This window comes from Chanodichthys erythropterus, chromosome 17 (assembly GCF_024489055.1).
Source record: "Chanodichthys erythropterus isolate Z2021 chromosome 17, ASM2448905v1, whole genome shotgun sequence".
NCBI lineage: Eukaryota > Metazoa > Chordata > Actinopteri > Cypriniformes > Xenocyprididae > Chanodichthys > Chanodichthys erythropterus.
Window position 1 is genome coordinate 8,186,464 of NC_090237.1, and position 27,261 is coordinate 8,213,724.

General features: G+C 34.8%; 3 protein-coding genes across 4 annotated transcripts in view; 2 read left to right on the top strand and 1 right to left on the bottom strand.

The window, feature by feature from the left end:
• Positions 1-5,151, top strand: part of egln2 (egl-9 family hypoxia-inducible factor 2) — a 29,969-nt gene extending 24,818 nt beyond the window's left edge. Inside the window, exon 6 of the mRNA XM_067364835.1 lies at positions 369-5,151. Within this exon, the coding sequence (XP_067220936.1) occupies positions 369-421 (53 nt within the window). The 3' untranslated portion in view covers positions 422-5,151. The remainder of the gene's footprint in view (positions 1-368) is intronic.
• Positions 5,152-16,250: 11,099 nt separating this feature from the next.
• Positions 16,251-24,358, top strand: rab34a (RAB34, member RAS oncogene family a). 2 transcript variants are annotated; one of them, XM_067365531.1, is made up of 11 exons: positions 16,251-16,479; positions 17,038-17,101; positions 17,216-17,307; positions 17,384-17,452; positions 17,548-17,649; positions 17,726-17,790; positions 22,195-22,246; positions 22,618-22,699; positions 22,870-22,960; positions 23,397-23,504; positions 23,753-24,358. In XM_067365531.1, exons 2-11 carry the CDS (start codon positions 17,048-17,050, stop codon positions 23,818-23,820), a joined length of 783 nt encoding a protein of 260 aa, XP_067221632.1. In that variant the 5' UTR covers positions 16,251-16,479; positions 17,038-17,047; the 3' UTR covers positions 23,821-24,358. The 2 variants fall into 2 exon arrangements, with proteins under 2 accessions (XP_067221632.1, XP_067221633.1); XM_067365532.1 differs by having other exon boundaries at positions 17,387-17,452.
• Positions 24,359-25,257: 899 nt separating this feature from the next.
• Positions 25,258-27,017, bottom strand: zgc:174895. The gene is made up of 5 exons (XM_067366054.1): positions 26,895-27,017; positions 26,620-26,713; positions 26,232-26,378; positions 25,747-25,842; positions 25,258-25,400 (listed from the first exon to the last, which is right to left on the bottom strand). Exons 1-5 carry the CDS (start codon positions 27,015-27,017, stop codon positions 25,258-25,260), a joined length of 603 nt encoding a protein of 200 aa, XP_067222155.1.
• Positions 27,018-27,261: the final 244 nt, after the last annotated feature.

Here is a 27,261-nt window from a genome sequence, read left to right on the forward strand (position 1 = left end):
ATAAAAATTGAATTAAAAGTCTGCGCAAAAACAGCTGCTTCACATTAGGAAGGTCAAGCTAAAAACAAAAGATTCACAATACATCTATCTGATTGGATGAGCCACATTCACAGCCATAAAAATAGCTTATATGCTGTATATACACAACTATATTTACACACACATGAAAATTTTCACCTAAAATACTAGTTAATGTTAATCCATTGTCAATCCATTTTTGATCCAGGAAAACCAAATTAGGTAAAGGATTTTTAGCACAGCACAAGGGTTAAAGTCTTGCTTTAATTCTCTGTAAAATATCAAAGACTTTAATTTGCCTTCTGTCCATCATTAAATGTCTTCTCTCTCTCTCTTTCTGTCCTTCACAGCTACAGGACAGAAAGGAGTTAAAGTGCCCGTCACACAGAGCAGCAAGACCTGAAACTCAGGCAGTCGAGTGAACACTCAAGTGTGTCCTGTTCATGCGTGTGGATGCCTGCGCTTCTGCGCGATTGGACGTTTTCAAGAGATGCGAGAAGCCCAACAATATCGGCTCTTTCTGTGGCCTCAAACATCCAACAAGTTTGAATTGCTTGGGTGAACACGGGACTGTTTTTAAATGAACGCCACGGTGTCTCAAACTTGATGGTCGCGGCACTGAAAGGCTGGCAGGAATGGCCGATTATTCCTCATCCCGTGGAAAGTCAACAACAGAAACATCACGAATGGACTTCAGTTACTTTAGTATTTTGAGTAATTACTGAATTAAATAAGAATTACAATCTCTAAACTCAGCCCTCGCTTTTCACGACACTACACTCCTGTGTGTAAGTGAGACTTTCTAGTGGCCTTTGTCATATCCTGTTCTGCCCCATGAGTGTGTAATCAGCTTAACACTGACATCCGACTTACGCCAGTGCTCAGCTAGATACATAAAATAACCAACGATCACATTATACATGAATGCTTCAGTGGACAAAATCCCTTACGACTGAGCCTGAGTCCGAGGAAACATTCAGGGTGAATTCGCTCAGAACGAACAGCGCCCTCTGGAGGTGATCATTTTCACGGCCGGCCTTGCTGCAAGAATTATGCGAATGTGGTAGCAACAGAAAAATGAATGCCGCAGTTCCCCAGTTTTCCAGAGAATTTAGGGCCGTACACGTAGGATGTATACTTCTGGTCCGACTGCGCTATTTTTTTTAATTGTCTTTGCTTTTGCGTCACATCTATTTTTAGAATTTCGCTCCACGAGATGTAAAATGTAATTCAACTTTGATAAACTCATCCAGAATGTGTCCTGTGTGAACAGCCCCAAACCTTAATTTCTAATGCTTTTCTCAGACTGTATTGTACTTTCGGATGCAGAGATAATAAAATTCCGGCCGATAATGATAATCGACAATTAATGCTTAATATTACTTTATGTTATGGCCGATAACTGATAAATTGACAATATTAAAATTTGATACTGTTTTGCAATAATAAATTTAAAATTAAATACTATAAAGTGAATTTAGTCATTTTAAATGCTACATGTTAATTTAGGCTCCATATCATAATGTACAGTATGAAAAATTATTACATTTAACTGTGTTATTAAATTATTAGGGTTTTTAAAGAATTTTAAGTGTTGCAAAAATGATAATTAAATGTAAAAGTACAGAAAATGAGCTATACAATTAAACATCCAATATCGGTACATTAAAAAAACAAAAAACAATATCGTCTGATAACCGATATGGCACCGATATATTGTACATTCCAGACTGTGACAATTGAAAAAAAAAAAAAAAAAAAAATTGCATATAAAAATTTCATTTATTTGGATTGCAGTTTTAACAAACTAATAAACTTAATATTATGCATATTTGTTAGTAATGCGTGAATGAAACGGGTAAGATTTCTGTAATAGTACTAATAAACTGAATGGGTTTTAAATGCACAACCAGGTTTATAAATGTATCATCAATATGATTCTAAGCAGTTTGAATAAATGCATTTTGATAATATGATTAATTAAATAAAATCAAAATATATAATATAGTAAAATAAATTTTATAATAATAAATATTTCATAAATATATAATAATAACAATCAACTATGCCATGAGTTTTTTTGAGTCTAGAAATCTTACCTGTTTCTAACCAGTTTCATTTATGTGTGACTGACAAATATGCATAAATTTAAGTTTATTAGTTTTAAATTGTATAACACAAAAGGATTGACATTTTATATGCAATTCAAATACATAAATATTTTGCAGCATTGCTTCACCATTGCAATCCCTTCACATGAATCAGCTCTTTAAAATGCTAAAAATGTCTAGATATATGCCTTATTTGAATGCCCTCCATCATCATTTGATGAAATATTGTCTTTTAAATCTTTTTAAATCAAATTCAGTTCACCTGCTTTTCATGGATGGCAATAGTGTTAAGTGCGTGGCCACATGGTACATGTACACATGAATCTGGCACATTTCAGTTGCATAGAAGGAAGGAATGTTTGCCTAGAAAATAATGACAAGGACTTACTTTTAATGTGCATGGCACAATGGCCTACCAGCACACGTAGAACCTGAATAATCTGGACTCTATGTGCAGCGGTGAAACGCGTTAGCTGTGTGCTAAAGTAGCCTAGCTAGCCTAGCCTAGCAAGTGAGGCTTTCAGGTTATAATTTACAGCCAATTAGAACCAACTCGATTTGCAATCTGCAAAATGTATGTTCTGTAACAAAAGGTCAAACAGGGTATTTGTGACCTTTTTTAATATATATGAGCATTAGACTAATACTGCTGCATGCTATCTTGGCTTTGAAGGGTCTTACTATAGTGTTGCACTTACCTGAGAGCTGACAATCTCCTTCCTGCCTCAGAGAGGCGCTGTACAACACAAGAGGACGATATGTGGCTCTCCATAAATGATGTCGCTTATCCACCTTATTGTTAACTTAAGAGCGGGAGCGGCCGTTGTAACTTGAATGCGTTGATCGGATGCGGTCTCATCCGTATAGATGCTTGTTTCCGCTTTGTTGAGAAATCGAGTCCCTTCCATGTATTGGGTCTCCTTTAGGACCAAGGCGGTAATCAAAAGTTATCGTGATGTCTCAACTAATTATAACCTATTTCACTATGGTATGATGTTAACTACATCAAGTGCACAAACAACATGCTTGAAATATAAAATGAATGCCTATGTATTGCATAATAAAACAAACTGGAAACAGATATTGGAAGCAAAAAACATGCCTAATATAATAGAAGCTAAGCTAGCAGACTAATTGGGTAGATGTATGCTATTCTAGTACATAAGCTAACTAAAAACATGCTTGATTTCACACCTATAGCTTCACTTATACTAGTTTATGAACCATGTAATTTAAAAAAAAAAACATTAATGGTCATTATAATGCATTTTAAATGATATAAATCATAACATGATTTTGCAGTAATTATATTTAGGCGCTGAAAATGCTACTCATTAAAAGTCCATTGAACCAGTGGGATCACTCGGGGTCCTAAAGGAGACACGATTCCTGGGGGGACTCGATTTCTCACCACACTGCCACTGAATAAAAAATAAAAAAGGTAATTGCGACTTTTTATATCACGATTCAGACTTTTTTTTTTCTCGCAAATTGCAAGTTTACATCTCAGAATTCTGACTTTTTCTCAGAATTAGAAGTTTATATCTAGCAATTTTGACTTAACGCATAACGCGATTGCAAGTTTATATCACGTAATTCTGACTTTGCAACGCGATTGCAAGTTATAAAGTCAGAATTGCATGATATGAAATCACAATTGCATGTATTAATGTCTTAATTGCGAGATATGTCAGAATTGCGTGATATAAACTTGAAATTGAGATTTTTTTTTTCTCGCTATTTTTTTCTCAGAATTACGCGTTAACAACGCAGTTCTGACTTTATATCACACAATTCTGACTTTATAACTTGCAATTGTGAATTTATATCTCGCAGTTGCCAGTTTTGGTCATGCAAATCTGACTTTATAAGTCGCAATTGCGAGAAAAAAGTCCGAATTGCAAGATTAAAAAGTCGCAATTGCATTTTTATTTTTTATTCAGTGGCAGAAAAAAGCTTCCATACATCTGCTTCCAGTTTTGTAGCTGTAAAAAACTGTTCTTCATGCTGCTTGATATTGCAAATGGTTATAATACAATTTAAATTTAGTATTGTTATCATAAACACACTGATTTGTAGCGCTAATTATTTGACCATTTACTGAATTTTGTCATTCTTCCAGTTTCTTACCTATAGCAGCAAATTTGTCAAAAGTCTCCTCACGTTGACAGAAAATAGCTTACTTGCGCGTTGAAAAATAAGGTGGATAGGTGACCCGGAAAATACAACAGCCTCATTCTATCAGGTGTCCACACATGCACTACCCTTGTGCCTACATTTCCCAGAGGGCATTGTAAGTTCATCAGATGCTTTTAAGAGGCTATGTTCAGAATGGAATACTAGCATACTGTGCGGTGTATACTGCTTACTATTTATAAAAAACAGTATGCAAAGGCAACAGAATGCAAATTTTTTCCAACAGTAGTATGTTAAACTAATAAATTAGCTCGTTGTCATGTCAACAAGATAATAATAAGGAAATATAAAATTGTTTAATCACAATTTGTGTAAAAATGTCTTAAGTAAAATGTATATTAAATAAATATATATTTTGACATTTGTAAATATTAAAATGTACCTGATTGTATCATTCATTCGTCACTCTGGACACGGGTCAAGTCAAGCACAATGCATTGTGGGTGCTTTGGTTTTATACTGCACACATTGGCAAATGTCATCCATTTATTACATTTGCATACTATGCACAGTATACTACATACTACAGAAACAGTACAGTAGTGTGCAATTCTGAACATAGTCACAGTCTGAGAAAAGAAAGCAGCAGAGAACAGTGGGTTTCCCAGCATGCTCTGACAGAAGGAGTGTAGTATTGTTCTGTTTGAGTGCCATAGGTGGCCAGAGAAGTGAAACAGTAAAGCACTTTATCATAGTATGTGTGATGTTTGAATGAGAAGCTACAGAAAGAAAATGCTTTGTGCCGTGTAACGGTTTGAAACTTAAATCAATTGAGAACAAAATGATGTTCGCTTAACCTTTCTGAGTTTGGCAGTATTTAATTAAAATGTCAGATTTTGTACAGTTGACCACTGTGATCTTTTTCTCCTTAATTGCTTTGGTAAGCTATGAAATTATATTTGGGTCGTCATTTTTAGATATTTGGGATAAAACATTTCTGGGTGAGATGGCACAAAATATTTTATATATTTTTTTAAATATATTGATGAAGTTTAAAAAAAAACCATAGTTATTAAAACAATATTAACATTTTTAATCGTATTTTTTAAATTATGTATGTGTATAACTATTAAAAATCATTTACTTCAATTGAAATAAAGCATAAAATATAAATATTATTAGATGAAAAAGTTAAAAAACTTAAAACATTGCTTTTGCAAATAAAATAAAACCAAAATTGAAATAAAAAGTAAAGCTAGATAAGAAGAGACACAAAAGCACAAAACAAAATCACTAAAACCTAAAATGCTAATTTAAATAATATTAAAATTTTAATTATGACTCTAATAAGATATACAAATGTATTCTAATTTTTATTTTATTTTCTATTTCTAAATTATAATGGAGATGTATCCATTGAAGTGGCTGATATTCTGATTTTAAAAGGTTTTTGCATCATACTAGAAGTTAAAGGGATAGTTCACCAAAAAAAGAAATTTCTATCATTAATTACTCACCCTCATGTCGTTCCACACCTGTAAGACCTTCATTCATCTCAGAACAGAAATTAAGATATTTTTGATAAAATCCAATGGCTCAGTGAGGCCTCCATTGATGGCAAGATTGTTTGCATTTTCAATGCCCAGAAAGCTACTAAAAACATTTAAAACAGTTGATGTGACTACAGTGGTTCAACCTTAATGCTATATAGCGACGAGAATACTTTGAATACTTTAGTTTCGAATCAGTGGTTCAGATCTGCTTATCAAACTGCCAAAGTCACATGAACTATTGAAATTTCGAAACACTTGTGACATAACGAAGCCTCGTTTACTGAAATCACATGATTTTGGCACTCCGAACCACTCATTCGAAACAAAAGATTCGTAAAGCTTCATGAAGCAGTGTTTTGAAATCACCCATCACTAGATATTGTTGAATAAAGTCGTTATTTTGGTTTTTTGGCGCACAAAAAGTATTCTTGTCGCTTCATAACATTAAGGTTGAACCACTGTAGTCACATGAACTGTTTTAAATATGGCTTTAGTAGCTTTCTGGGCATTGAAAAAGGAAATGATCTCGCTGGCAAATTTTATCAAAAATATCTTAATTTGTGTTCTGAAGATGAACAAAGGTCTTACAGGTGTGTAAGGCATGAGGGTGAGTAATTTGTGAGAATTTGAATGTAAATATAAGTAAAAATAAATCAATACGTCTTAGGACACACGTGTGACCAACTAATATTACTACTACTTGAACTTTTAAACACTGGCTTGATAACGCTGAGAAGCGATTGATGTCATGTTGATAAGTATCTGTTTTTTTAAAGAGGAACTGGTCCTAGATCAGTGTCATCTTGCGTTCCTCAGCTGCTGGAGAGATATTAGTCCTGGAATGTGTCGACAAACAGGAAGTGTTTTTCCTTATCCGGTGCAGGCTCTGATTGAACGCAAGCCTCCTGCTCATTCATCATCTGCACCGTGTGCGAGTGTGTTTACGAATGCGCCCTTTGCTCTTGGATCTATCTCAGATTACTAGAGCAGTTTGTCTATATAGTGCTCTCCGACTGACCTCCAACTAAACCAGACCGAGCTGGGTTAACACGTCTGGAGAGATAACACTAACTCAAATAAAAAACATTTAACAAACACAAGGACACAGTGAGGACATATGTGTGATTCTATAATTGCAGGTACATTTGGTGTTTCTTAATTATTTTAATACAAGATGTTACAGGCCATAACAATTTAATATTTTCTGTAAAAAGTGTCTTTGTTGAATGATTTCTTGTCGTTACATGACTGTCAACACTGTTACTCTACCCCGGCAGTTTGACAGTAACAGAATTGACAGATTTTTCTACTCATATTATTATTATTATTATGGTTATTTTACATACAATTTTTTTGACCTCATAAGATATTTCATATTTCTTTTTGCTGACTATTTGCTTATTAATTTTGTCTCAAACGTCTTCACGTCTAAAAAATGTACTAATTAATCACACATTTTTCCTGTAATTAGGCCTAATCGTGATTAATTGCACCTAACATTAAAGTTAAAGTCAGTATCATTGCACCACGTTCCAAATTATTGTGCAAGTGGCATATCAGTAAGATTTCAGTAGAATAAACATTCAGATTTTAGTTTTTCTACAGAAAATGTTTCTTTGTTTATTTATCCATGTCTTTTTAGATAACTGGTATCAATCATTTTCCAGATCTATGGAAACCCTACTTAGAGGTTGTTCCACATTATTAAGCAAGTCACAGTTCTCATGCAATATGAGGAGGAAGAAAGATCTTTCTGAAGATGAAATGGTGCAATGATGTGCAAAAGGCATGAAAACAACCAATATTGTGTGAAACTGAATGGAGATTATCGAATTATCATGAGATTTGTGAGTGATTTAGAGCACAGCAGAACTCGGTCAGATAAAGGCTTATTGAGGAAAGTTCCTGTCAAAAAATTAATTGTATTAAAAGGGCAGCTATAAAAACGCCAGTGTTGAGCAGCAAACAGGTATTTGAAGCTTCTGGTGTCTCTGGAGTCTCAAGAAGCTCTCCATGCAGGCTGGCAGTTGTGCGTAAAGATGCATTTCAGCCACTCCAAACCAAACCTCACAAAGAGAAACATTTACAGTGGGTTTAGAAATACATGAAAACTCATTTTTAAATATTTTTATTCTCTGACTAATGCCGTACTACAATGGATGGTCTAGATGGATGGATTTCTGGATGGTTGGTGAATGGCCACCATGTTCCAACAAGACTGCGACTCTGCAAGGAGCCGGTGGGTGATGATTTGGGCTGGAATACTGGGAAGTGAGATGGAGAGTATTAAAATGACTTTTGCAAGATATGTGGAGTTCATAATTGGTCATTTTTAGTTATTGTATAAAAAGGAGGATAGCGCCTTCTGAAATGCAATGCACTATCCCATGCTGCAAAAAAAAACACCACAGCAATAAAACTGTTTGAAAATGTATTTCTAAACCCACTGTAAATGTTTCTCTTTGTGAGGTTTGGTTTGGAGTGGCTGAAATGCATCTTTACGCACAACTGCCAGCCTGCATGGAGAGCTTCTTGAGACTCCAGAGACACCAGAAGCTTCAAATACCTGTTTGCTGCTCAACACTGGCTTTTTTATAGCTGCTCTTTTAATACAATTAATGTTTTTGACTGGAACTTTCATTAATAAGCCTTTATCTGACCGAGTTCTGCTGTGCTCATGCTTTTCATCTTCCGAAAGATCTTTCTTCCTCCCCGTATTGCATGAGAACTGTGACTTGCTTAATAATGTGGAACAACCTCTAAGTAGGGTTTCCATAGATCTGGCAAATGATTGATACCAGTTATCTAAAAAGACATGGATAAATAAACAAACAAACATTTTCTTAGAAAAACTAAAATCTGAATGTTTATTCTACTGAAATCTTAATCTGATATGCCACTTTTGGAACGTGGTGTATTCCAGCCAGAGTCACATGATCCTTGAGAAATCATTCTAATATGCTGATTTGCTGCTCAAGAAAAAAAGTGTTGAAAACAGTTTCATATTTTTGTGAATCATTTTTTTTCCAGGATTCTTTGATGAATAGAAAGTTCAAAAGAACAGAACTTATTTAAAATAGAACATAATACATGCCTTTATTATCACTTTTTGATCAATTTAATGTGCCCTTGCTGAAAAGTGCAGTTTAGTTTTTCAAAAAAGAAAAGAAAAAGTGATGATCCAAAACGTTTGAACAATAGTGTTTATCTGATATGGTCACTGTGAGTGCGTTCTGAATTACGTTATAATTGATGTTAATTTATTAAAGGTGCCGTAGAATTAAAAATTTAATTTACCTCGGCATAGTTAAATAACAAGAGTTCAGTACATGGAAATGACATACAGTGAGTTTCAAACTCCATTGTTTCCTCCTTCTAATATAAATCTCATTTGTTTAAAAGACCTCTGAAGAACAGGCGAATCTCAACATAACACCGATGTTACGTAACAGTCGGGATCACTAATATGTATGACCCAATATTTGCATATGCCAGCTCATGTTCAAGGCATTACACAAGGGCAGAACGTCTGGATGTGCACAGCTGAATCATCAGACTAGGTAAGCAAGCAAGAACAATAGCAAAAAATGGCAGATGGAGCAATAATAACTGACATGATCCATGATAACATGATATTTTTAGTGATATTTGTAAACTGTCTTTCTAAATGTTTCGTTAGCATGTTGCTAATGTACTGTTAAAGGTACAATATGTAAAATTTTTGCAGTAAAATATCCAAAAACCACTAGACTAGTGTTATATATTTTGTCCAGCTGATTACTAACAATATCTCTAATGTTTTCAACTACTTGTAAATCATGAGAAAATTCCCATTCTAAACCGTGACACGGGGCAGTGCAGTCGCCTGTCAATGACGTCAGTTAACTTTGTTACCGCCTTTACTGACGTAGAAACCACATGACAACAGTGCCGTGGACAAATGCGGAAGTAGAGTCTAGCGTCCAGCAAACCACTAGCTTGCTTCAAGCAGTTCCTTATTTACTTCTTGCACGTTTTATGGTGGATTGTGTTACTTATTCATGGAACATAATTACTGTTTACCATCTGCCACTGGTTCTGTCGACAATGACAGCTCCCGTAACCTCATGACCGGAAAAGCGGAAGCGGCGCCGGCGACTGTGTCATAATAAAAGTCCCGCTGCTCGTGAGGCGTGTGTTGATCAATCGCTCCAGCTCCTCGTTCAGCTCCCGCAACACTCGGTCCTACTCTGCTTCATACTACAGTAATGTTAATAATCGCATCCACGAACATGAGTTCTTCCAGACTCCAATCCCTATTCTTTTGCACCGTCCGTTGAGATGGAGACCACATGTCCCAAGTTTCCGCTCTAAAATTTGGCGTCATCAGACTACGCCTTTGTTTTGAATAGGCTTCTAGCGACCTCTAGCGGAAAAAAATATCACAAATTGTACCTTTAAATGTGGTTAAAGTTACCATCGTTTCTTACTGTATTCATAGAGACAAGAGTCATCGCTATTTTCATTTTTAAACACTTGCAGTCTGAATAATTCGCAACTTAATTCTTTATAAATCTCTCCAACAGTGTAGCATTAGCCGTTAGCCACGGATCACAGCCTCAAACTCATTCAAAATCAAATGTAAACATCCAAATAAATACTACACTCACATGATCCGACACATGCATGCAGTATGCATGACGAACACTTTGTAAAGATCCATTTTGAGGGTTATATTAGCTGTGTGAACTTTGTTTATGCACTGTTTAAGGCAAGCGCGAGCTCCGTGGGAGGGGAGCGCAAGCATTTAAAGGCGCCGCAACCTGAAACGGCGCATTTCTAATTATGCCCCAAAATAGGCAGTTAAAAAATGAATTAAAAAAAATCTATGGGGTATTTTGAGTTGAAACTTCACAGACAAATTCAGGGGTTTGGAACGTTTTTGGGTGAACTATCCCTTTAATGACTGTATAACAATATATGGTGAGAAAAGCCCTCAAATGAAGAAAACGCAATGTATACATTACTGAAAGTCTTTAGAAGTTGATCTACTTTGCAGCTGAGTTTTTAGGAGATCAAATGTTGGTCCGTTTACACATGCACACTTAATGAACATATTAAATTGGCAGCCATAATAAAACATGCCTTGACAAGAAAACATCTGCAGTCTCCATGAGGAACAGCATCATAGCGTGACAACCCAAGCGTAGTTACTGTTTATATGAAAGACGGCCCTTTCCTTAAGGCATTCTTCACACACGTATATACAAATACACACACCGTCCCGTCTTTCCTCCTTCCTCTCTGTGCTCCTCACGCCATACGACCATCAGGTTGTTCAGGCGTGGCGACCCACAATCCCAGAGGATCACATCAAGACAAAAGGCCTCTGCGGTGGGAGAGAGGAGGCCGGAAGGGGCCACTCAAACACAAGCGTACATATGCTATAAACAACACCAGCACATACTTTAAATGACCTTCCTTATGTTACACTTACTTTCATTGTAGTACAATACAGTGGCCTTAGAAAGTATTTTGAATTTTAAAAAAAGTGTTTTTCCACTAAACCTGCTATGGTCAAACAGGTAGGAACATGGTGAGTGGTTAATCTAATAACTACCAAAAGACCAGCGGGAAACCACCAAGTTGCAAAATACATGACCTAGATTCTCCAACAGGGTTTTGGGATTTTCCAATGACTAATATGAAAACAAATAAACTTAAATTGTTGTGAAATGTCTTGCTTTAAAAGAGTGCTTGTGTTATCTTTAACACATTTTAAGTGTGACCGCGTAAGCAACCAAATGTGCATTATATTAACAGAAATTGTTAAATAAACAAAACATTTTGCAAGACTTTGTTTGCAAAATTCCCATACAAAAATTTAACATGTAGTTTTCACCAAAACAAAAAAACTGATTATATGTAATCTGATTCCAAAAATTTGTAATTAGATTATAATACATAATCAGACTTACATTTTTACTGATTACATGATTACTCAATATTCACAATGTGACAGTAAATTATTCAGAATTTATTAATTCTACGTAATTCTTCTTTTTATCCTTTAAATTGTCTTTCTAATACAGCCTATTGCTATATGTTCAGAAAGTCTTCCAGTTCTATATATATAGATCAAAGTTACTTTGGCATTTTGGACAACAACTTACTAGACTTTGATGCTGGTCCAAATACTACAGAAGCCCATTTATACCACATAAGAAAATCATGATTGTGAGATAAAAAGGCTAAATTATGACAAAAAGTCATAATTATGACATTAAGAAATCGACATATCAAGTCATAGTGACTTTATGTCAACAGTTTTGGGGAAAAGAAGACCAGCACAAGGTTTGTTGTCTTTTGGCGCAACCTTGTGGACACAATGTCGACTGCATCTTCCTACGATTTTACCACTCCTGCTTGACGCTCACGCGTCGCTCGCTCCTCCTCCGGTGTGAATGCACTCACTTTAACATGCACGCCGAAAAAAATATGCGGCTTGCGGTGTGAAACGGCCGAAACTCGCTATTGCTAGCCTCTCCGAAAATTACCTACCCTGCCTTTAACTTGTTTGGAGGTGAAGATAAGAGACTCGCAAAAAGACAACAAAAGATTTACAGAGCCTTGCAACAACACCAAGCAGCAGCACTTTTGTGGCCACAGAGCTTATTTTCTGCCACAATACAAAAGTCAATGGAAAAATCCTTTTTTTTTTTTTTAATTACTTAGACTGCTGTGGTCATACTTCTTCCCACGCCGTGAGACCAGTCTAAAGCAGAATGGAGCACAGACAGACTCCACCAAGCCCTGAAGTGTGTTTGACCTTTTGTTATTAATATTTTGATTTGTTACAGCCTTGTTCTTGCATCGAGGAAAACCCCTGTCAAAGTTTTCTTATTTCCTTTAGGACTGATGTTCATACTTGACGCTGAGAACAGTAGAGCAGAATGGCGTTTCAATATAGCGCCCTCTGGTGGCTGAGCAGAAACAACACACTTTGCTAAACAGCTAAAGGGCAATTATTGTAAACAGCAATTGGTGATTGACACTGCAAAAACATCATACAGTTCTGCTCATATTTATACCCCTTTCAGAACATGCAGTTTTTATGACTCCTCTTATTTTGTTAAAATTACTTCAATTTTGCATGTTATTTTTTTTATACTTTTATGTAAAGTAGCTTTTACATAACAGATGTTTACATACTCTAAAAGACAAAATAACTGAATTAATATATATATATTTAACATACTCTTGCATCTTAACTGTATATATATATATATATATATATATATATATATATATATATATATATATATACAGTTAAGATGCAAGAGTATGTTAAATAAATATATATATATATAGAGATATATATATAGAGAGAGAGATATAGAGAGAGAGAGAGAGAGAGAGAGAGAGAGAGAGAGAGAGAGAGAGAGAGAGAGAGAGAGAGAGAGAATTGCTTGGCCCTAATCCTCTTCCGTAAACACCATATTAAGCGCTGCTTGATTATAGTTATTCCCATAGACTGTAAAAAAAGATGGACGACGCGACGCCGTTTCCTTCCATTAGGGACTTTAAGCAACAGCTGTTGATGGAACGGCAACGACGACCGGAAGTAAACTGTCAACTGCCGTAGCTAAAGAACGCAAAAATCACTAAGCAACAACAAAGAGGATGGCGTGGATCATTTAATCATTTGACATAGTAAACAATACATTACATGTAAATAAAATCAAGAGAATGGTTGCTGTTGGCATTAAATGACATACAGATACAACTAAAATACCACATAACCATAGAACATAACATTTACTTATATAGTCTGTCACGTATTATCGACTACGGCAAATCGGCTACCCTGCCGTAGTAGACGGTTACAGTAGAACGTCAAGAAGTAGCAGTTAAATTTGCGCATGCGCAATGGAACGCCAGAATACCGTTGCCGTTGTATCAGCAGCTGCTGCTTAAAGTCCCTAATATTGTAATGAACTGAAGGTAAAACGGACGATGATGGGCGTTGACATGTTGGAACCTGGGCATGCGCAGAAAGACTCGTCAGTGAAACCAGGAGGCGGAGGCGGAGTCGCGGTATCAAACTTCCGCCCAGACGTCTGCGTCACCAAGATCAGATCACCTATTTGTTTTATTATCTATTGTTTATTATATTTTTCTTTTCCTCCTCCCTTTTTCATCTGGCTTAAACGATGCTAATTACATCTGGCAATAAGGAATTTACATTTATTTGAATGTTTATTAATGCACATTGTTCAGTTTTAAACTAAATTACTCATAACTAGGTCAAAACAACATATCGTAATTGATGTATTTTAAATAAATAAATTATACAAAAATTAAAATTATACTTGTAAAAAAATATTCTGTTTCTAAAGCAATAATATTTTTGAAACCTCGGTAAAGTTGAACTAACTCTACAGCAGATCGATTGCTGTAACGTTAGACAGTGCTCTTTAATTAACTAGAGTAGGATTAGTTTTGTCCTGATAATTATTATTTTATACCCATAAAGATAATTAGTAACTGCCAGATTATGATCACCTTCTTTTTCCGTCATGGCTAACATTAGCCGTGTTAACTTGGCTAATAACATTTAGCTTATAAAGCCCACATTTAACGTGACCGAAGAAAACTCAGTGATCCGTCAGATCTGTAGGTCGGTTAGTACAGTTTACTGCTGAAAAACAACTTTTGTTAGTGAGAAATAACACAGAAATCGAAAAATAATAGTTATTTATTCATCTTCAATCTCCCCTCAAAGCTCCGACAGTCCTCAGAGAAGCTGTCAATCAACTGTAAATCGTGAGGACACGCCCCGTTTCTATAGCACCAAATTGCTTGCAAAAATCAAACTAATCACAAAAATGAACTATTGAAAATATATCAGCATGATAACAACTACCTTAAATGACCAAAACCATCTTTCGCAAAATTTTATTGTATGTGTAATTAATTTTTTGTTATTTTGACAAGTGCCATTAGTTTGCATTGAGAGGGCGGGTTTATGACTTGTACTGCATCCAGCCACCAGGGGGCGATCAAAGAGCCCGCGGCTTCACTTTTCAGGACGTATGAGACACACCCGGTTATTCCTGGTTCTGTTGCCAGTGAAGACTCACGTGAGCCACCCGCTGGTGCATGCGCAAATAACACCCGTCTACAATCTCCTCAGACGCAGATTGAATCACTGCTGCTAATTGAAACGACATTGCCTGCAGGAAAAACACTTTCAATTCATGGATATTGCTGCTATTTTTTTGTTTTCAAAGAAGAAAATGCAAACAACATGGTTGTACAGTGCAAACTCTGCCTTCCAGCTACAAAAACACTTTCTTTATAAAAGGACTAAAAAATAATCTGTAATACCATACTGTAGCCACTAGATGTCTGAATAGCCCTACATATATTCAGGGCTGTGTATTCCCAAATTGTGGAAATGAGACATGATTGCTTAGTTTTAATGGTAACCAAAATGCTAAACATTAAAATGAAAGCAGAACAAACATAAACAGAAATGTTTAATACGAGCTTGTTCAGTTTGTTTATGATCTGATGTGACTTTTATATTTTTAAGCTCTAAACAACACCAACGATAATAATATTGCAATAGATAATTTATCAGATTTGTAAAAAAAAAATGTTTTTGTTGAGACCCATTCAAAAGTATGGAACGTGTAACATTTAAAAACTTGCAGAAATTGAGAAAAAAAATTAAAATGCAATTTATTTATAGTAAAGTTGAAAGAAAGAGAGAGAGAGAGAGATTATATATATATATATATATATATATATATATATATATATATATATATAATCTCTCTCTTTATTTCTTTCAACTTATATATATGACCTTTAAGTAATCCAAAAGTAATCAGATTACATTACTTTTATATAGTGGTACTTGGATTACTGAATACTTTTTTTGATGTAGTAATTTGTAACTTTAACGGAATACATTTTTAAAGTAACCCTCCCAAGCCTGGGTATCTTCAAAAATGGTCAATCATTACTCAGTTAATCACTTAATTATCTCATTAACCTTAACACTGCTTCAGTGTTCATTTTGCAATTTTCAGTGTTCATTTAACTCTTATTTTAACACTTTAACACTTGTGTGTGGTCTCACATACACTCCCAGAAGAGTTAATTTAACACTAGAGTTTTTTTGCGTACCTTATTAGTATTCCAAAGTATTGTAAAGTACTTAGATTAAGTTACAAAACTTGTGTAATCTAACAAAATACGTTAAGCATGTATTTTGTAATCTGTAGTGAAATGCATTTTAAATGTAACCTTCCCAAACCTGATTAATAAAGATGCACGGTAAAAATCTGCTGTATACGGACATAACCCAAACTGAGGACTGAAGGGGGCGTTTGCTATCCCTCTTTCCTGGTTTTGGTGAGGAGAGACCGGGGGATTGGAGGAGACGAATCCATCTGTATGCAGTTAGCGCTTCCGTCGGTGGGAGACGGAGTATCCTGCAGTTTTCTTTAGAAACTTGGAAACTGTACGCGATAGATGAATGCTAAACCCACCTCACGTTTCTCTCTTTCCCTTTTCTTTTTCTTCCCCTGAACTTATAACAGCGTTTCAAACGCCATTGTCTCAGGAAGCGAGCGCTTTATTACACTCACTCACAGAAACAACGTCCTGAGGTAAGAAGCACACGTTTGTTTGTAGCAACAGTGTTGCGGAGCACGGATTGACTTTGGAAGAATGGAACGAAAATTGTATAGTTTGTACTTAAAATGTGACTTTTGAAATGTTTGTTTACATCAGACGAGCAATAAAAATCGTAATTAAGTAGCTATTACTGTGTTTAATAAGTCTCACATATGTTCTTAAATACGTGTGTAAGCTCAAGTTGCACACATTGCACCAAAAGTAGATGGCATCACAAATAAGGTCAAACACGTTTTTGACACAAATTAGGTGTTTTTCTTTGTTCTCAGATTTACTTTTGGGATTAACGAAATGCGGCTTAGTGAGTCATCACCCATGCTGCTATATAGTGACCAACTATTTAAAACTAACCATATTCGATGACCGTCACATTTACACATGCTAAACTAAAATATATGGCCTTGTTTTATTCATGCAAGTCTCCCTCTCTAGAGCCTCATTCTGAGCAGCCATTACTCATTCCTTCCTTAATGGTGTGTGCCATATTTTAAAAAGCCAAGCTGTGATTCATAACTGTAGTTCTCCTACAGGAACATCACCATGAGTGTGCTGCCCCCTGTACGAAAAGACCGCATAATCGGACAGCTGCCTAAGGTACATGCTTTACACACAATGCAATGATGATCGTAGTAGTGCTTGTTCTGAAATTCATCCATTGGCCCATTTCCTCAAGTGCTTCCCGAGTGTTAATATTCACTCCTGTTGTAGTGCTTCAACAAAGGTGCTGCTTTGAACACAGACAATGAATTCCACAGCAAGGTGAAGACAGCCTGTCAGCAGCAGAGGACAGGAACCGTGGGGTGAGAAGATGTTATCTTTTGTTTTGTTGAATCAGTGGTTTATGCAGCATTGTTTTATCTTGTGCTTTTTGTTTAGTAGGTTTAAAATCTCCAAGGTCATTGTAGTGGGTGATCTTGCAGTGGGGAAAACCTGTTTGATTAATAGGTGAGCAAAGTTGCAGAATTAACTGATTATGTATTGCTTTTAGTTATTGTTTGGATGAATATAATAATTTAACGTTTTTTAAACTACTTTTTTAGATTTTGTAAAGATGTCTTTGACAAGAATTACAAGGCCACCATTGGTGTGGACTTTGAGATGGAGAGGTTTGAAGTTCTTGGAGTCCCCTTCAGTCTACAACTGTGAGTTTGAACCACATTTTGTGACTGAAGTTATTTTGACAGCTATTTTAAAGACATTTTTGTGTTCATTTTTCAGGTGGGACACTGCAGGACAGGAGAGATTTAAATGCATTGCCTCTACATACTACAGAGGAGCTCAGGGTAACGAATGGTTAAAATAATATTAAATAACATACAAATAATGTAATGTTTAAACTAATATTTATATTCTAACTTAATTTAACATAAAATTAATGTTAGTAATAATAATGAATAAGTTTTGGTCACACTTTATTAGTGTGGGTCCAATTAGATTAGAGTCCATTTCTCATTAACTAACTATTAACTATGACTTTTGCCTCAATAAACTCCTAATTACTGCTTATTAATAGGCAGTAAGGCAGTTGTTAAGTTTTGGTAGGATTATGGGATAATTATGGTAGGATTATGGGATATATCTCAATGAATCATCAACATCTAAACCTCTGTTAATTCTCATAAGAACTTACGTAGACGTATGACAGAAATAAAGTCAGTCTATTTAGTGATGATTGAAGCTGGTAATGTTTTGTAGAGATTGTGGAGCTGTTTAATCAGATTGTGAAAGATTTAATGTCTTTTATCTTCAATCTTCGTTTTTATCAAAGGCTGTGACTGAAGTCAGCTGTTTCTCTTTCCTTCAGCGATTATGCTTGTTAACAGCAGGTGTTTATCATTAATGTTCAATCATCACTTAATTATCTCATTAACTCTGACACTGCTTCAATGGTACTTTAACTCAGTTGTGTGCACACACATGAACACTAAGCAGTGTTATATAACCCAGGTATTTTTCTGCATACTATTACATAAATCTTACCTATTTCATTTACATATGACTTACAAATATGGATAACATTAAGTTTATTGGTTTGTTTATGTAAAAACTATGTAATCCAAATGGATGGAAAATTTGAATGTAATTCATTTACATAAAACTATACAAATATTTTACAGTCAGACATTGTATTTTGGTTGAAAATGAAAATCGGGTTGACGTCTAAATCCAACATTGGGCTGATGTTGAATTTTGGTTGGAATAAACACCAAAAACATTCGTGATCAACCAATATTGGTTTTTAGAACCAACAATTTGTGTGTTTATGTGCCCGATAACTGATATGCAGAACTAATATTTATTTACTGTTATACTTCTGTTTTTGACCCGATTACAACACCACTGAACTGAACAAACTGTTTTATTTATAACAATCACTCCCTCCTTGCATAGAAAACAAAACAAATCTTATTTATACACCAATAAATAGAGGGGTCTTAAAGTGTACAAAATAAAGTGCGCTGTTACTAAACTGTTTTTGTTGAAAATTAGTAGTCTTTCATGTTAATTTTAATCTTCATATTACAAAAAAAAATAATTTTATTTATAAAAAGTATCAGCAGCAACACTAATGTTGATAATGAGCAAAATAAATGTATGCAAAATGAATGTCTAATTTTTTCAAATGGAGAAAATAAATTAAAGATGGGAGTCAACTTTGCAGAAATGTAATACTTCATTCTTAACTACAGTTTTAGTAGATTTATAAGCTGTTTAAATGTGCCCTAGAACGTTTTTTCACAAGATGTAATATAAGTCTAAGGTGTCCCCTGAATGTGTCTGTGAAGTTTCAGCTCAAAATACCCCATAGATTTTTTTTTATAAATTTTTTTATCTGCCTATTTTGGGGTATCATTAACTATGCGCCGATTCAGGCTGCGGCCCCTTTAAATCCTCGCGCTCCCTGCCCCCGAGCTCGCGACTCTAATACATTGCATAAACAAAGTTCACACAGCTAATATAACCCTCAAAATGGATCTTTACAAAATGTTTGTCATGCATGCTGAATGCATGCTTCGGATCATGTGAGTATAGTATTTATTTGGATGTTTACATTTGATTCTGAATGAGTTTGAGCCTGTGCTCTGTGGCTAAAGCTAACATTACACACTGTTGGAGAGAATTATAAAGAATGAAGTTGTGTTTATGAATTTTACAGTCCTGCCCTTGTCTAATGCCTTGAACATGAGCTGGCATATATGCAAATATTGGGGGCGTGCATATTAATCATCCTGACTGTTACGTAACAGTCGGTGTTATGTTGAGATTTGCCTGTTCTTCGGAGGTCTTTTAAACAAATGAGATTTATATTAGAAGGAGGAAACAATGGAGTTTGAGACTCACTGTATGTCATTTCCATGTACTGAACTCTTGTTATTCAACTATGCCGAGGTAAATTCAATTTTTAATTCTAGGGCACCTTTAATAAGAGTGAAGAATAATTTGCTGGATTAGCTTCACTTATTACTCACCATTTTGACTCTCTTACTGTCACATGTCTACAGAAGTTCATATTTAAAATTAACAGAGGTTTTGATGTTAACGTTTGGTTGAAAAAGTTTCATTTGTCATTGTGATCAGTGTTTGCTTTAGTTCGGCAGTTTGACTTGACTTTTTAACATTAGCTTTTGTCTGGCTGCTGTAACTGTGTTTATCATAGTAAGAACAGCAAGAGAAATTGTGTTCAGATGATTTTGTCTGCTTGATGAAGATAAAGGCATAATCATCATGTAGTGTTTAATTTACTGATCATATTCAGAGTGTATTATTTGATTATATAGATATCACGCTGTTAATTTCATATTATTGATTTGCAATAATCCCATGATTGTCCAGCAGTTTTTTAATCTGAGGGATTGTGCCACAAAAAGTTTAAAGATACACGCAGGCAGGCACTAAAGAATCAGCATATGAATCTAATGGACAATGTAGAATTATAGGCTTGCTATAATCAATTATATAAAATGATTAGACTCTGGATGACATCAGTGAATTTGACCACTAAATGATGATTATGTCTTCATCATCAAGTACACAACATCATCTGATGGCATTTTCACTTGCTTTCCTTGCCATAACAAACAGTTACAGCAGCCAAAGAAAAAAAAAAAACTAATGTTAAATAATCAAGGGTCAAGAGCCTGTAGATGTGTGACAGAAATAAAGTCAGTCTGGTTAGTAATAAGTAATGCTGTTTGTGGAGTTGTTTAATCCTCCTCTGCTGAGATCTCCAGAGATTTAATGTGCTGCCATGCATTTCACTCCTTTTTAGTTTTTTTTTTTTTTTTACAGTGTGGTGCTTTATTCTAACTAAAATTCATCGTCTGTCCGATGTTGGAGTTTGACGTCAAACAAATGTTGGTTTTAGACGTCAACCTGATTATCATTTTCAACCAAAATGTAACGTTTGGCTGAGGTATATGGAAGAGGAATAGGGCCAAGCAATAATAAAAAAATAAAACCACTTCGAGATTAAAGTTGTTAAATTTCGAGAAAAAAATCATTCAATTTCAAGAAAAAAGTCAAGATAAAATGTTGAGAATAAACTCGTTAAATTATGAGAATAAATGTGTTAAATTATGAAAACAATTTCGTTAAATTTCGAGAAAAAAGTCGTGATAAAATGTTGAGATTAAACATTAAATTATGAGAAAAAAGTCATTAAATTACGTATTTGTTCTCATAATTTAATGACTTTTTTCTCGTAATTTAACGAGTTTATTCTCAACATTTTATTTAGATTTTTTTCTTGAAATTTAACAAGTTTTTTCTCAAAATTTAACAACTTTAATCTCGAGATGGTTTTATTTTTTTATTATTGCTTGGCCCTAATCCTCTTCCGTAGACGTTGGATTAGTTGTAGTCCAAAAAAAATAAAATAAATATATATATATATATATATAGGCTACATGTTTTATTTGATTCAACAGAGAATTTATAACTCATAAACTTTTAGGCTTCAGTGGCCATGATATTGAGTAAATGATGACGGTATTTTTTAATTTTTGGGCGAACTATACCTTTAATGTTTTTTTTTATTAATATAGAAATATGTGATCATTTTTCAATGAAATGATACTCTAAAAAAGAAACTAAAACTGCCAGTAGGTGGCAGCAAATGTCTAAATAAGTAAGTTATTGGCTGCATCTGAAATTGCATACTCTCTTGAGTAGGTACTAATTTCGAATAAGTAATTACTACTAAAAAGTATGTTCGATATAGAATGAATGTGTGTAGTATGCATGTAATCCAGGCGTAGCACATTCACCATCCTGTCATTATCATGTGACCTACCAATGTCAGTTAAATTGAGTCACTGCCTTTCACAAACCTTCTCCCGTGGCCTCATGGGAAAGTGTCAATTGTATGCAAACTTCAGAATCTCACAAAAAAAAAAAATACTGTGAATTCAGACATACTACTTTTGTCACATACTGTTTTTCACCTACTATAAAGTAGGGAAGTATGCGATTTCAGATGCAGACATTGAATCATTCATTCATTTGATTCATTCAAATGGCTGATTCATTCAGGAATGAAGTAAATGGCTCTCTTTATGAATGGGCCATTGAATCATTGGTTCACCCGATCGATTCGCTAATTGATTCGAATCAAGTTAACATGTTAAATCAACAACCCTAATTTTGAGATATAACAATTCTTATTCTTTTTAATTTCCTGTTTCCAGCTGTAATCATTGTGTTTGATTTGACTGATGTGGCTTCACTGGAACATACAAGGTAATCTTTATTTTATTTTATTTATTTATTTTTATAATTTTTTTAAATTTTATTTATTTTTTAACATCTCCTCCCCCTCACAACAATATTTCTTAACTGAAGACGAATGCACTGGCTCGAGGGCTGGCCAATAATCCCTCACCTCCAGCAATCTGTCACTCACATGTGATCACAGCAATTAGCAAACGACAACCATCCAATCACTGCCCAAAGGACAAAATCAATTCCCGCCCTACTTTTTTACTAGTTCAAGATGCCATATCACTTATATATACATCACAATATGAAGAAAAGACGATCACAATTTCATAAAGACTTTAACAAATACACTGTGTGCTTCATACACTGAAATGTGTCATTCTCTTCTCAAGGCAATGGCTGGAGGACGCAATGAAAGAGAATGATCCTACAAGTGTATTACTATTCTTGGTTGGCACAAAGAAAGATCTGAGTGTGAGTGACCATTTTTATTGTATATCAACATTATATTATTTTATAATTCATAATTACAAAAAAAAGTTACTTTTTGGCTCCATAAATGTTTTTTTTTTATATTAAAGTTTAAGGCCATGCATAATAAAAAATGTCTATATTTATGTCAAACCAATGTGTCTCTCTTGCAGTCTCCTGCACAGTACACACTAATAGAGCAGGATGCCATTAAACTGGCAGATCAGATGAAGGCAGAGTACTGGGCTGTGTCCGCTTTGACTGGTGAGTTCTTAAAGGGATTATTCAAAATGAAAACTCTGTCATCATTTACTCACCGTCAACCTGTATGAATTTATTTCTTCTGCTGAACACAAAAGAGAAATTTGAAGAATGTTGGTTTCCAAACCAAAGTTTTTTCCTCATACAATGGAAGTCAGTGGGGCCCATCAAGTGTTTGGTAACTAACATTCTTTATAATATCTTCTTAAGAAACTCATACAGGTTTGGAACAACTTGAGGGTGAGCAAAGGATGACAGAATTTTAATTTTGGATGAACTATCCTTTTAACTAGAGACATTACTACAGTGTAATATATTTTAATGGGATTTGCGGTTTCAATTTTGCAGATTTTATGTATTAAAAAGTATTTGGGAAACCTTAGATAAACATTGCTACTGTTTATGTTGCTTAATTATTTATTTATTTTTGTGACTGTAGGGGAGAATGTGAGAGAGTTTTTCTTCAGAGTTGCATCTTTAACATTTGAGGCCAATGTCCTGGCAGAACTGGAGAAAAGTGGATCCAGACGGATTGGTGAAGTTGTTCGTAAGTACAATAAGGACATTATTATATCCACGGAATTTGATTGCATCATGAAAAGCTGGCAGTGACAGTATTGGTTCCTTGCCTGGGTGGCCTGAATTCATTAAACGGCATCATTTCAGAAGAAAAAAAAAGTTATTACATTTTATAAAAGGTTGTGAAACAATACAATTCAGACTGATGAATATTACATATAATCAATACTGTATTGCATTTAAATTAAACGTGTAAACTTTCTTTTATTCACACAGAAATCAACAGCAACTCAAATAACCTGTATGCAACTTCCAAGAAGAAACAGTCTAACTGTTGTCAGTAAAGACTGACATTGTGAAAATGCAAACATTTGCACCAACATATAATGGTACCAAAGCAAAACATGCACACAAGCGTACATGAACGTACATAGGGAGAATATAAAAAGTGGGATGGACAATATTTCAACCAAAGGTTTGTCCAGAGAACCGTGTGGTTTGTTATTCAGAGGGTGTAACTGAATATCCGCTGGATAAAAGAAAACATTCTTTTGTTGGACAACTTGTCCATTGCTGTGTTCTGTTTTCCCAGGAGTTCTATGCACAATTTATGCATAATAGTTATCAGTGATTATTATATTGTGTTAATTACAAATACATTTTTATTTCACAGTTTTACTTAGTTTATAGTAAGCAGTGATTTTAAAAGGTACACGAGGATCATGCATGAGTTGCACAAAAAGCAATAAACAGTGATAACTGTATTTTATCATAGCTGTCATTTATCTTGAAGTTATACAGGAATTCCTTCATATAGCTTCAATTGAATTTTGCTGTTAAAAAATTATAAGTATTAGGACTTGTATTCATAGTTTTTTTGTGACTGACATTTTTATTATAAATAAAATGATTTTCCTTTTTCTTAATGAGCTGTTTATTGATTTATTAAAAAATAAATCCCCCCCCCCCTCAAAAGTCCTAATATTAACAGCATTATCATATTACAGGGTTTTTGCCAGACTTAAAAAGTCTTAATTCACCCCTATAGAAATTAAGGTCTTAAATCAGAGCATAAAGTCTTACATTTATAAAGTAATTTCATTAAATGTTACATGCATGGCAAAAAAAAAATTTTTTATATATATATATTTGATCATAAACTCATTTCATTTTGATCAATATCACAGAAAGAAAGACTTCATATTTTATATAATTTTGTATCTCCAGTAAATGCGTCTTGATTTGAGAATTTAAAACATTTTCACTGGAAAAAACATCAGCGTTTTGCTAATACAACTCCTGTGTTTCTCCTTTGAACATTTACATTTAGAGAACTTATTGACATTGATTTCCCTTCAATTAATTCCTTACATTTTCTTTAATTGGTCTTTTACACAGTCTTAAAAATGTCTTGAATTTATCTTCATAAAACCTGCAGAAATCCTGTGTTTATACTGTTCGAATAAACATTTAATTTAAATTAAATTTATCATTATTCATCATAATTCATCAAGTTCAGAGTTACAATCTGATAGTGACCTCTACTGGTAATTTCGTGAAACAACTACAGACTATTTCTGACCAATTTGATTGAATGCTTAAAACAGGAAGAGTGTAATGGATCAAATCCATTTCAGCTTAGAAGGATCAGTCCTCACACGATCCATTCATCTCCACATATAAAAATACATGTCATAAGCTCTGATCATTTCTTACCTATTATGTTACTCAACTGCTGATTCCCCTTGGAATCTCACATTTTTATGTGAATATCCTTATTTCTAACCACTGAAGTTGTTAAAAAATTCCAGGTATTGACTGTCTATCTGAGATTGCAGCTCTTTTGGAATGCAGTGGGAATATTTATAGTTTTCCTTTATCCACTTTCCTCCCTCACTGTTTTCAATGGCCACAGCAGCAATGCCTACAAAGAATAGAGAAATAATAGCACTCATTTTAGCTAGTTAATCGAGACTACTGAAAAGTGATCCTAATAGCTATTCATTCGACAGCGGGAGCCATTACACCCTCTCCCAGAAAGCAGCTGTCCAAATCCTTTGTGTTGTATCTTGCATGCGGCAACTAATGGAACAAGAATGTCAATAAGCTCTCACCAGTCGTATTTCAGTTACAATATTTATTTTGATAGTGTCCCAAAAGTCAATATCAAAGAAAGATAGAAAGGTTTTGGGTGGAGAGGGGCAGTGAATATGTCCACCATGTCTCAAAACATACCTTTGCTTTTATTGTATTAGGTGTTTTATGCTTACCTACAACAGTAGCTCCTTGATTCTCCACCAGTTTGATAGCTGCTCTCATAGTTCCTCCAGTCTCAATCCACTGGTCTACAATAAGAACCCGTAGACCTGAAGTACATTATAACATATCTCAGAAGTTCCCATTTTGCTGTGTAAAATAGGACAGCAGAGCTGATCGATATAAAATACTGCAAACATATGTAAAAAAGAGGACTAATTTGATTGTGATGGCTTTTTCTATGTGGCCTTCAACAACATTATCAACCACGCTCTTAAAAGTAAATGTTCTTTATTGGCATCAATGGTTCCACAAAGAACTTTTAACATCCATGGAACCTTTCCATTCCATAAAAGGTTCTTTAGATTTTTAAAATGTTTCATCAAACTAAGAAAATGGAACCTAAAAATAATTCTTCACTGTGAAAACCTGCCTTTGGAATCTTTATTTTTAAGACTGGCATTATAGTGACAATATATGAGTTTATATACATCAGTACCTGGCTTTAACACATCAACACGCACTTCCATGAGCTTCTCTCGTCCAGAGTAGTCGCTGTAGTCCTGAGTGAGAGTTTGAACACACAAGTGTCCTGCTTTTCGAATGGCCAAAAAGCCTTTTCCTAAACTCATGGCCACAGCTGACCCTGAAATTGGAGGAGAAAGTAAAAATGAAACTAAAATATTTTATTAATTGATCTCAAACCACTGAACAGATAGGCTATTACACTAAGAAAGGCTTTACAGATGGGCCCTAAAGTATATCCCACTCTATATTTAGCCTACTTGCCCAGGAGTTAAATTTACTTTTCCTGCAACATGTGAACTGAGCTAAAAATATTGTCTCTCGAGTTCAGACTGTCAGCTACAAAAGAGAAAGTTTTATACCGAGGATGAAGCCCATGGCATCTATTCCAGCCACCAGGTCAATGGTCTCATTTTGGAATGGTTTGAGAAGATCTTTTACACAATCTGACAGTGCCTGGATCAGCCAAGAGTAACAGAAAAGAGAGTTCAGAGACTTTAAACTTTAAAGCCCATGGTTGTCAACCAATTCTTACTTTACCTTCCAGACCTCAAGATACATATTTCAAAGCAAGGTTATTCAATAAAGTTCCTTTATACACACTATACGTTTTGCATGCAACAGAGTGATTGTTTACCTGTGAATTGCAATAGAGTCTTGACGGATCAAGCCATGCAAACTTTGGTCCCTTTGTGTTTGGTGCCATAAGAGACAAGTACCAGCCATCTTCTCTCTTTTGGGGAACTGCTAAAACATCCATTCTGGAAAGACCACTAGACTTCTGAAAACTCACCCCGGTAACGGCATGTAGTATTTGGTGTCAGTTTTCAAGTAGTCTAAAGGGGGCGTTTGCATGTCTCTTCCAGAGTAGTCGTTTAACCATTAGCTCCAAACCAGGCTTATTTAGACACTGGTCAGTGTTTATATTTAGGCTACTCATCATTTTAGTAAATAATGAGGTAATAATTTGCAATGCAACTAATGCCTGTTTTTTCCCCTCCCCA